Raw genomic sequence first — 12281 nt, forward strand, 5'->3', positions numbered from 1 at the left:
CTCTCTCTCCTCTCTCTCTCTCTCTCTCTCTCTCTCTCTCTCTCTCTCTCTCCATATATATAATATCTATATATAAGACATATATATATATATATATCTTTCTCCCTCCTTCCCGCCCCCAAGTTGATTTTTTTTTAAAAAAAGTAATAAATCGGATTGAAGGTAAACACAAACAGGACTGACACTTCAAACAACCGTAGCAAGACATGGAGGAAAATACTGAGAAAGATCTCTTAGAAAAGAAAAAAAAATCTAAAATACTGAAACCAAGGTGACAGTCTGAAGGACAGACACAGATCAGGAGACCTATGGATTAGAGGTGCTGTAGAAAAATTCACATAGAAAATAATTAAAAACTCAGATAAGAAGAAACGTCTTCGAGGAGGAGAAAAGAGACCTATGCGTGTAGACTGAAATGCTTTAACACTTTCCAAGGGATACAAAGGACTTAAAAATTAACAGACACATGTTGGCAAATACCTAGGGACTGTCTCAAAATAAGCATTTAACGCAGCTCCCCCAAAATAAATGGACAATGCTCTAAGAGCTTCAATCTCCAGTGACCAATTTATTTCAATAATGACGAACGTTGGGAGAGCGCCAACGCTGGGAAAGGGAGTGTGAAAGTAGTCGGTTAGAAGAAGTCTAAGTTCTTAACTTGCAATGGCAAGTCCTTCTATTATGAGTCAGCTTCAACATATCATGGCAGTAGTGCACGTTATCAAAAAAAAGGCGAACACTCCACCCTCATCCTGGAAATGTGAATTGTAAGTCAAATCAAATAAAACGGATCCCATAAAAAAGGGCTCAGGCAACAGGGGACTCCTACAACAGCTAAGTTGGCAAAACCTTGGCTTGACCTTAAAGAACTATCCTTGTTAGAATTATTTCCAAATCAATAACCATTAGACCCAAACAATGTTGATTTGTGCCTTTCTGAAAGGTAACGGGCTCCAACCAAATCACTGCAATAAAATCCTCCTCTCTAACGGTATCCATTTCAACAGGAAGCCAATAGATGGGACTCTCATGAAAAGCCAATAAATTATGAAAAGCCCAGCATTTTATTTTTAATCAGCAAAAATTTAAATACTGTGTCAGAACTGCACTTATTCACTGATATGTAGAATGCGCAGTTTCAAAAACGGAGAAGCATGCATTTGTTCAATAGTATAATGCCGTCTGAGGATTCTAAAAGTTTATATGTGTTCTCTCATGTGCAAATAGGCATGGAAATATACATCTGAACATAGAGGATAATATTCACCATTATTAAATATGTGGATTTCTTCAAGTTATCATCAGAATGTCAACAGAAAGTGGAAACCGTGTGGAATAATATATTTGTAGAATTCTGAGACACCTTGATCTGTTCCAACTTCCTCAGAAAACTGCTTTTTAGAGCGATAAACTAGCCTATCACAAATACATACATTTTTTATTTTTAAAAAAATATTTTTATATTTATTGATTTCAGAGAGAAAGGGAGAGGGAGAGAGAGAGAGATAAAAACATCAATGATGAGAGAGAATCATTGATTGGCTGCCTCCTGCATGCCCCCTACTGGGGATTGAGCCCACAACCCAGGCATGTAAATTTTTTAAAGTATAGTTTTATTGATTTCAGAGAGGAAGGAAGAGGGAGAGAGAGAGAGAAACATCAATGATGAGAGTCATGGATCCGCTGCCTTCTGCACGCCCCCTACTAGGCCTCAAGCCCACAACTGAGGCTGTGCCCTGACCTGGAATTGAACAGTGACCTCCTGGGTCATAGGTTGATGCTCAACCACTGAGCCATGCCGGGCGGGCAATCCATACATATTTTAATAGCCATAATTCAATTCTAAATCTACTGTTCGTTTTTGCACAATATGTTTCTGGATTTAAATTAGGGGCTAGTTCTCAGAAGGGTTCCGAAAGCAGTTCACCGGTAATGAAGCACTCGGGACGATTTTAGGCAGCGGCAACAAGACCACAACTGTAAGAAACATTCATCTCCTATCCAATGACAGCCTCCAGAAACAGTAACACTCATTAAAAACATGACCGAAGAGGGATAAGGAAAGAATCTCAATGGTCTGGGTTCATATACCAGCTCTGTGATATGTTGACAGGATGGTAATAATAATCATAATTATAGGAACATGACTGGCTTATGTCAGGCACTATGCTAAGTGCTTGAGTGACATGCATTCTTTAGTTAAATCTTCACATAAAACTTGTAAGGTGAATAGTATCATTATCTCTATTTTACAGACGATGATACAGGTATAACTAGTGAGTTTAAGGTTACGGGTTATTGAAGTGGCGAGACCATAATTCAAACCTAAGCCATGCTTTTTAATTATTGTGCTACTTAGCTACCTCCATACTGTCACAAAATTGAAAAGATTTCATTGGATTTGGTATTTAGAGATCACTTTTGAATTAAAGACAGTAGGTTGTATCAAGAGTGAGAGGATAAAACAGCAAAACTATTTTCTCTCTAAACATTTTCATTCAAATACTTCTTTTCACAATTTTTATCATATATGTAATTTTTGGAAACATTGCCTTCAGTTTCATAATACCTCCACTTATTAAAACATGAAAGTTGCCCAAAGACAGAGAATAGAATCAAAAGTCAGGAACAGATAGTTTTCAGGAAAAGACTATCTTCACAATATAATTACATATAATAGAATTATGAATATATTATAAATTCACAAGCTCACTCATAATGAAGACAGACAAATTTAACCACCAAGGCAACACTTTAACCTATAAGGCCATGGGAAGCAGCATCAAGATTTTAAATGCATATAACTTTTCATTTAATGTTTAGTATTATATGTGAGTTTCTCTTATCAAGACTTTGCTATTTCACCCATAATAAGGGATAATTGCCAATTCTCAATGATATTTAAAGATAATCAGATACAAAAATAATGATGACATACCACATTTCCTTCTTGGTGGGGAATGTTGGAGTGCTGACAAAAAGCCATCATTTAGCTTTATGAAGCAAGGAGTTTGTTTGGTTCTTGCTGTTGAAACCAATCCATAAAATGAAACAGTTCAATCCCACTGTATAATTTATAAGAAATCAAATTAATGGTGCTGTAAACAACTCGAATATGTTTATCCTGTTCAGATGACAACCTTACAAGATTTTTTTTTCTCATTAAACTTATTTCTGGGTAATATGTCCGATAGAACTACCGTAATATGTCTGCTAGAATTACTTCAGATAATTACCAAAATGTCTCAGGAAATAGATAAGTTATGACATATTATGTACCGTTCCTCAGGTTAGTTTGAGTCGCCATTCCTAAGAAGACAGTACATTTACAAATTGTCATGAAATGATTAACCTTAAACAAAAATATTTCTGAAATTTTAGTGGAAATTATGTTTGCATAATACACTTAGTGTGGCTATTGCTTAATTAATTGATTTTAAATAAATGTGATATTGTATGTGCATAGGTAAGCATTCAAATATTTACATGCAAGTTTAAGAGATCCTTTCACATAAAAATTTTATTTTGCAAATTTTATTCCTTCTTGCTTAAAAATAATTATTTTAACAAATTATTAAACTGAAAAGATGGTTTTATTTTCAATGAGAAAAAAAATCTTACAGAAAAATGAATTCAGTCATATGCATAATCTTGCAAGTAAACCATTTTTCTTTCAAGAATTTCCTACTGCATAACTGTATTTGTTTTTCTATCTAATGCAAATTAAATGAATATTAATCTGCAATATTATGCATTTTCTTCTAAAATGTCACTCAAAAGCTTATCTGCGTTGCTGAAAGAATTGAAAAATAAATCATTTGCATACCCATGAGCTCTACTGGGCATTCATTTTCAGTGTAAAATAAGAACCAAATAATGCTATTAAGGGGGGGGGGTGTAATGAAAGTAAAAGGGGAACTCAGGCACAAAACATGCTCAATCCCTCAGACGCAGATACACACACAAATGGCAAGAGTGATGCCTTGGAAATAATAAAAAATTCAAATCACAAAAATGTTAATCTCAACAGATTTCGATAAAACGGAAGCTTTCTATCCACACCTTGTTACTGCATGCATTCACACACCAGTCAGATTATGCCTCACTAAACACAGCTTTCACACTTCAAGTCCAGAGAGTACACCTTAAACACAACATGGAAGTCATGGCATTTGACTGCCAGGGGAGACCACGCAAGATCCCATTGCCATGCTGAGATCTCTTTCTCCGATCTCCACAGGACGTTACCTTAAGAACAGTAACAGGTAGGTGACAATTTGTGAATTCAAAATCGTCCACCCACCCTTCTGGGCCATTCAAAAATTGGTGGTATTCGAATCCATATCACACCCATAAAGTGAACAGGATGGCTTTAATTTATTACACGCTGACCAAGAACCCATCAGACACTCCCATCTTTTCATGTCCCCAATTTGGCCCTGAAGGAACTTGGGGTTTCCAGACTGATACTTTTTATTTATTTACTTTTAAAGTCTATTTTTATTGATTTCGGACAGGAAGGGAGAGGGAGAGAGAGAGAAAAATATTGATGTGCTGCCTCCTGCATGCACCCTACTAAGGATCTAGCCTGTAACCCAGGCATGTGCCCTGACCTGAATAGGAACCAGCAACCTTTTGGTGCACAGTACAATGCCCAACCAACTGAGCCACACTGCCCATGGTGAGAGATGAATCTTAAGGGCATTTTTAATCCTGGGAATCTTTTGATTTTATGACCCCAAAAAAGTTTTACCTCTAAAAAAATAATTGCAAAGAAAGTTATCATCCCATTGATTTTTGTAATAAATGTGGAAAGTATTCTTGTGTGGGATGAATTTAGTAATGACTATCAAAGGTTATTTTTCATATAATGGTTAATCGTCACGAGATTGCATTTTGTGAACAAATACTTAATACATTTTCATTGGGGGTATTTGTTGAAATCTATTTTTCTATTATGCTTTGGGATAATAGCCATGTGTTTCTTTAAGATAAGACAGTCAGAACACAAGGCCACAGCAACACAGAGCCTTGGCTAATTCGAGGCTAAAGGAGAGATAGTTTAATTAGTTCGCTGCTATTATCTATTTAAGTGAGCAGCCAGGGAAAGGTCTGCTAGCAAAGAGACGTGCAAATGCATGGGGAGCCCATTCTCTTTGCCTCTATGCAACCGTCACAGAAGAAGGGAACAGGTAGCTTACACATTAGAGTAGAGAAGGGAGAAAGATTTCTAAAACAAAGAGGGGGCCAGGTTGGTGTGGCTCAGTGGCTGAGTGTTGGCCCATGAACCAGGAGATCACTAATTTGATCCCAGTCAGGGCGCATGCCCAGGTTGTGGGCTCCGCCCCCAGTGGGGGGGGCATGCAGGAGGCAGTCAATCAGTGATTCTCTCTCATCGATGTCTCTATCTCTCTCTCCCTCTCCCTTCCTCTCTCTGAAATCAATAAAAACATTTTAAAAAGTGGAGACAAAAAGGAATCATATGTCAGCAGAATATATGTCTATATAGGGACATTGGCACCTTAACAATAAACTTGTACATAAGTGAACTAATTTCAAATACTGTGAAACCTTCTGTTTCTTGATTATCATTAAAATATTCAGAAACCTTTAATAATTCTTTAGTAGTAACCAAAGAGGTTAACATTTCCCCCCTTGCCTATAATCAAGGTTATCAGCTTTTACATTTAAACTGAAACAGTTTATTAATATTTTCCTGTTTGCCGGTTTACTAAATAGTATACTTTTTATATTGCCTTTACTTACTATAATATTTAGAGAAACGGATGAAAGGAAAATTAAGAATACATAAATATAGTCTGTGTAATTTTTTCCACAAACATTTGTTGGACATCTATGTATCCTCGCAGATCACTTCAGTCTGAGAGGCAAATTCCATGGATAAATATTACTAATTAATTCACGTAAGACCCTTCTCTAAGCCAAATGAATTTTAATGGATAATTCTTGCATCCTACAGTAGATTATGGAATTCTGATTCCAATTGAAAAATCATAAGAAAAAAATCAGTAACTAATAGAAAAAGTAATCTAACCTATTTTTTAACTTGCTACTTGGTCTAATAGGTATTAAATAAATAAAATCTATTACAAAATATAAATAATAAGTATGAATTTTGGCTTTAACTTTGGAAAGGTTCATTTGAAGGTGGTGTCTAATCTTTTACTATTATTCACATTATATGGTTCATAAAATAACAGAGCTAATATCCTAATCTTAATTTTATGACTCATACTTTAAAAGTTGGAAAATTTAAGTATTGCAATTACATAGCAATCAATTTATTTTATATTAAGGCACACAAAAAACATAATAAATATCGCTTTAGGAACTTTTCTTACAAGAGATATAATGCATATGACTAGTTATTTCATAAAACTCCATTTAAATATACACAATACACACACAGGAAAAGAAAGTAAAAAAAAAATCTAAAACCTAAAAACATGAAGAGGTATTATTACTTAGTATTTTCTTTTTCCTTTGATTTTAAACCTTACATTTTTGACAGAGTGTCCAATAAAAGACACACACACACACACACACACACACACACACACACACACACACTAGCAACTCAGAAGACCCAGAACATGATAACAGAAGAGAACAATAGTGATAATTTGGGTAATTGTATTTGGAAGAAGATCGCAGAGATAATGATAGAGAAGAATCTGGCTGCTTGGTAAGATGGAACCACAGAGAGAAAAATAATCAAATAAATTATTTGTTTGAATGCCAAAAAATCATAATTGTTATTTTCTCTTCTGTAAATAATTCTGTGGACTAGTAATGCTGTTCATTTCTCATTTTAATAGCAAAAATCGTGAATTCGCAGTTAGACTAAAAATTATTACTTACAAATTCTATTAGTTGTTACAAAGCATGACTTTTATTTATAGTCACGAGCTGATAACACAGTCCTCATTAAGAACTGGCTTTTTTGAAAGTTGATTATAATTCTTAAACCCTTGAATTAGTATTCTATTTCATTTGTGACTGAAATTTTGCCAATTTTTCCAATGTCCACTAAAGGACATTTAGAGTATAAATTCACAGATACATTTGATTGTGAAATAAAATTAAATTTTAGCCCTCGTTGGTGTGGCTCATCTTTCTCCACTTCCTATGAAGAGCTCTATCTTCTCTTTTGTTTTGGTCATGACTTGGACTGTTTTGTTTTACAACCACATTTAGTTATATATTTCTAAACCATATAATTCAGTTGCACCTATTCTTTGAGTTTTGTATATTAGAATCACGGGTGCAAATTTTTCCTGTGTTGTGTACCTTTCACTTAACACTCTATCTAGGAGTTTTGTCCACTCTGTTACTAGTGTGAGTGTTAATATGCCTGAACTGACCAATTATTATGTTTTGATATTTAACGTATTTTCAGAAATTCTTACATATCCCAACATCATGAAAGTATTTCCCTCTGTTTTCTTCTAGAAGCTTAATATGTTGCCTTTCCTACTTAGATCCTCATTCCGTATCAAGCAGTTTTGTGTAGGTGGTATGACAAAGTAATCCTATTTCTGCTTTTCTCAAAGAAAAACCCAAATTGCGGAACCATTTATTCAGAAGCTCACCCTTTCTCATATACTGTTTCCTTATGGCCCTGTCATATATGAAGTGTCTATATATCCGTCCATCATTTTCTAGGCCAGCTTGTCCTTAACGGCATTTTGTAAATATAGTTGTTTCAGGGAAGATGACTACAAAGTCAATAAGGCACAACCTTTATTTCAATTGTCTCTTATTCTCAAACTTCATTTTGAAAAACTGCCGAGGAAGCAAAGTCAGTTGCAATAATCTGCCATATCTTTTCATTATTTTGAAAGATTACAAGAAAAGCATTACCATGTTCTTCCTGATTCACTTGCACTTGTGGTTAAGCAAAAAAATGTTAGAACTCAAGGTCAAGCTTCAAATTATTTTGTATTATATTGAGTGAATAACTGCATATGTAAAATGTTCTCTTATGGGAACACAATTCACCACCCTCTGACTTTAGAATTCATGTCCATGGTTCGAGATCATTGTAAGTTGGAGTTACTAAAAGTGAATCCCTCATCCAGAGCTCCTGCGAGTTATGAAAGGATGAGGATTCCCAAGGCCTGTAAGAGATTATGCATTTGCTGGTGAGCATACTGCCTAAGGGTGTTTCTAGAATATGATAACTACAATCACAAGGCTCCAATTTATTTAGGGCGAGGTATGCTCCTATTCTAGCCTTCAGAGCAGACATAATTCCTCCAGGCTTAGTCTATTTTCTAAAAGTGAGAACACGCACTTAAAATGCCTGTGCTTAGGTCCTATTTTCAATCTTTAGCCAAGAGAGAAAGACAGCTGAAAACCCAACTTTTAATATTTAATCAAAAAAACCAGTTTTGTGTGAGCAAGCTCACTGTAGATTCTCCAATTCAATGACCCTACTCATAAAATAATCACCTCTTGAGTCATAATGTAGTTTCAGTCCAAAATTTAAAAAGTACTTCATAACACTCATTAATTTAAAAATACAAAGATATTGACATGAAGACTTTTGTGATATTTAAGTGAGATCAGACAAAATAAATAGACATGGAAACAAAATAAAATAAAATAAAATAAAAATACAAAGATAAGCCTTCTTAGTCGACAAAACACATCCTGTGAAAAGAATGAAATTTCTTTTTCTTTAAGTCCTGACCATGATCTTACTATGTTTAGTTGTTATGATCTTGCTGTTCTATATCTGCAGTAAAAAGGACAATACGATTCTGGAGAAGGAGCTAGATGAAGAAAGACAACTGAAAGATATTTGGCATAATTATCTTAAAAGGCTTAATATGTTTTACATTCATAACCACTGCCTTTCAGAAACTATGTCAACACAATATCCTGCATGACATAGCTTATGGCAGTAATAAAATGCACTGGTAGAATTTTGCCGATCACTTTTTGAAATTACGTGGTCTTTCAAAATGATGAAGCTAGTGATTAAAATGGGAAAATATAGATTTTCCATCTCTGGGTATTAATCACAAATTCCGTATTTGAGGTTGGACATTTGTGAACAATAAAGTCTCTGATAACTATTTTTGAACACAGATATGAAACAGCAAAGAAACCAGAAAGCTATTCTAATCCTTGTTGTTGAGATGGCCCTGATATGTCAAAAATAAAGTTAACTTCTCCAGAAGGACTCAGATCCATTATATTGGAGGGAGAGGTGAAGAGAACTCTCTGAAATTTAGGGAAATACTAGCTAGACAAACGAAATATCTCACTGTGGCAAGGCAAAAGGAATCTTCATGAATATATTATATTGCTCATTCCATGCCAACCACCAGTGATCATAGATAGCATCATTAGGCAATGTTTCAAAGGTCACATAGAAGTTATGGTCTGGTCCAAGCAGGGGACAGGGACATCATATTCCATGATTTACAAACAGATAACTTCCATACATGCTTATTCAAGTGACAAAGATAAAGATACCAGAAAGTTGAGAAGTATAGGACTAATGAAGGTCGTTAGGAATGGAGTCCCATGAATTCTAAATGGAATATACAAGCCTTGAAAACCAACCCCAAGGTGTTGTTTTCCATTACCTTTCACTGAGACAATCCAAACAATTTCCGTGCCTCTCATTCATTCAGCCTAGAACCTCTCAAACATGCCAACCCTGTTTGCAACTCACAGCCAATCAACGGATGAGCCAACCTCCAACAACCACACACAAGACACCTCCGGCCTCCCGAGAGAGATGCCAATAGATTGTGGAGACAAGCGTGCACCAGTTTGACTGACAGACTGTTAAAACCCTCCTGCAGAATGCTGACATGGAAGGCATTCTCACCACCTTCAACTCAAGTCATTTCACACAATCTGTGAAGGAAAGCAGGCTTAACCAACACACACATGAAAAGGAATACAACTGGAGTCATATTATACTGATTGCATTTCAGAACATCTTTAATATTTGTCATTTTACCTTTAAAAATAGAGTAAGTCTTTTTTGTAGACTTGTGACCATGCTCTGGCTGCCTGGACTAGGGATTTCTGACCACACACACACACACACACACACACACACACACACACAGTAATTCTGTGATGTTTCATAGAACTAGTTCAATACCTTCAGTTTGTTTGGTAAATACTAGTAGGCATTGCTGATAGAATTTATACATTTCCCAGGCTATCAAGACCACGTACAGACCAGAAGCACAGTGCCCTCTGGTGCACAGATACAACATAAAATAAAACATATATATCACATATTTACATATAGACACACAAATGCAAAGCTAAGTTTTGCTTCTCCATGAATGTTCAACCAATCACTCGGAATCATAAGCTTCTATCTCGAAGAAATGAGCCAATCAAAACTTTCATAGAACATTCTCTATGGCATAGACTCAGGCGCACTTGCGTATCCTCTATTTAATGGGTTCATTGGGCTCGGGAGAAGGAAGTCTGTTGGATTTCACATACAGCTTCTTTTGTGTAACTATTTAGAGTTAAGCACAGAAGAGCCGTAAAAGCTAAGGCCATATATCTCAATCCCTTCTTCTTTCTCGGCCTTTGCTATCATGTCCTCTTTATCTTTTTCCTTCTATTCCATTGCCATTTCTGCCATTGCCATAGTATGAATGGACTCAACTTCTCAATGACTCGTACAAGACACCATTTCCATTGAAGCTCAGAGAAGGTAACCATACAGCGGAGCATAAGTAGAAAGGAAAACACCATTTGGGAAAATTCACTGAACAGTGTTTACGATGATGAACTCAGCTTCCAAGTTCACTGGCATTGACCTGAAGGCACAGGAGGATTCTAGGATCTGAAAGGGACCCACAGGAGTCACCGTTATCACCTTTTCCTGGAATACGTTATGTCGATGAGAAATACACTGAGTGGCCAGATGATGATGACCACCCCATCAGTACAATGAAGTGAATTAGTTATGTAAATAATAATAATAAAACCTTGAGAGCATTTGCTTAGGAAGTTTTCAATGTTCAGTATTTTTGGAAATGTCAATGAAATACTGATGGGGTGGTCATAATCATCTGGCCACTCAGTGTATGTTTAAATAACACAAAACCATCACAGAGGCGAATGGTAAATAAGAACCCTCCTGATGACAATCTGCTCCCCTCGGAAACTCTCCCTTAGAGAAACCCATTCACACACAGCCTCCCAGGCAGAGAGCTCTGCACCGGCCTGCCCTTGCCCCCCAGTACCTGTATATCTTGTATCTTGTGCTAAATCCCTGCCGGCTTCGGTCCACAAAATCAGTGTATTCCTGTGAGCGATGGAAGGGTCCCTTGTCATACAGGAGCCAGTCGAAGGGGCTTGTGGCATGCTGGTCGGAGACGGCAGCAACGGCGAACACCCAGCAATGCAGACTCAGGGCTATCCACTCCCATAGAGCCATCAGAGAGAGCACTTCAGCACCGGCTCCGCTGCGCCATATCATGCTTCCTCTGGGCACTTGGCGCCTTCATCCTCTTAGCTTGCCCTCAGCACCTAGAAGAAACACACAGGCCATCAGTGAGCGCCCACAGCGTGCTTTCCAGCATGAAGCTGTGGAGGAGGCTGATGCATTTAAAAAAAAAAAATCTAATAGCATTGCTTTAATCTGGACCATTGCAAAAGTGACCGAGGAAACTCAAATGACTGTGATCTGTCACAGCTGTGTCCCTGTCGCACCCGTGTCCCCTGTGAGTGTGTTGGGAGGGAAGGCACGAGTCACAAGGGGCTCCTCGTGCCGGTGTCCGCAGTAGATCGCGAAGCCCTACAAAGCCACAAGGAAAAGTCCGGACTCACAATTCTTTTATTTTTTTTTCTGCTTATAAATGTTTTATAACATTGAGCACTTTATAAATAATGAATGTTTAATTATATTATAATTTGTTATAAATTTTAATGCTAAGCGTACTTGATTATTTAGTTATGTTAGGACAATTCTTGCAAATGAATTAAAGATATTTAGGTCGTTATTTTCACAACATGGATGAAATTGGATGGACTAAAACTATGGGTTTAGGAATAAATAAATAAATAAATAAATATTTATATATATGTGTGTGTCTGTCTATCTCTCTATATAGATAAATAAAGGAATGGAGGGGTGTGTGGAGGGGGGAGAGTAGAGGTGTGTATTGGCTCAGCTATTTTCCCCATTATCCTATTAGAAACAAACCTTTCTGATTATTTAAACAGAATCATAGTTAAATTATGTTTACGATCTTTAAAAGATTTCA

General features: G+C 36.4%; 1 protein-coding gene across 1 annotated transcript in view; it reads right to left on the minus strand.

Annotated features, from left to right (window-relative positions):
* BRINP3 (bone morphogenetic protein/retinoic acid inducible neural-specific 3) overlaps positions 1 to 12281 on the minus strand; it is a 210959-nt gene that overhangs the window by 184283 nt on the left and 14395 nt on the right. The window contains exon 2 of the mRNA XM_006761292.1: positions 11259 to 11544. Coding sequence (XP_006761355.1) covers positions 11259 to 11494 — 236 coding nt within the window. The 5' untranslated portion in view covers positions 11495 to 11544. The remainder of the gene's footprint in view (positions 1 to 11258; positions 11545 to 12281) is intronic.

Source organism: Myotis davidii, unplaced genomic scaffold (assembly GCF_000327345.1).
Source record: "Myotis davidii unplaced genomic scaffold, ASM32734v1 scaffold174, whole genome shotgun sequence".
Classification (NCBI taxonomy): Eukaryota; Metazoa; Chordata; class Mammalia; order Chiroptera; family Vespertilionidae; genus Myotis; species Myotis davidii.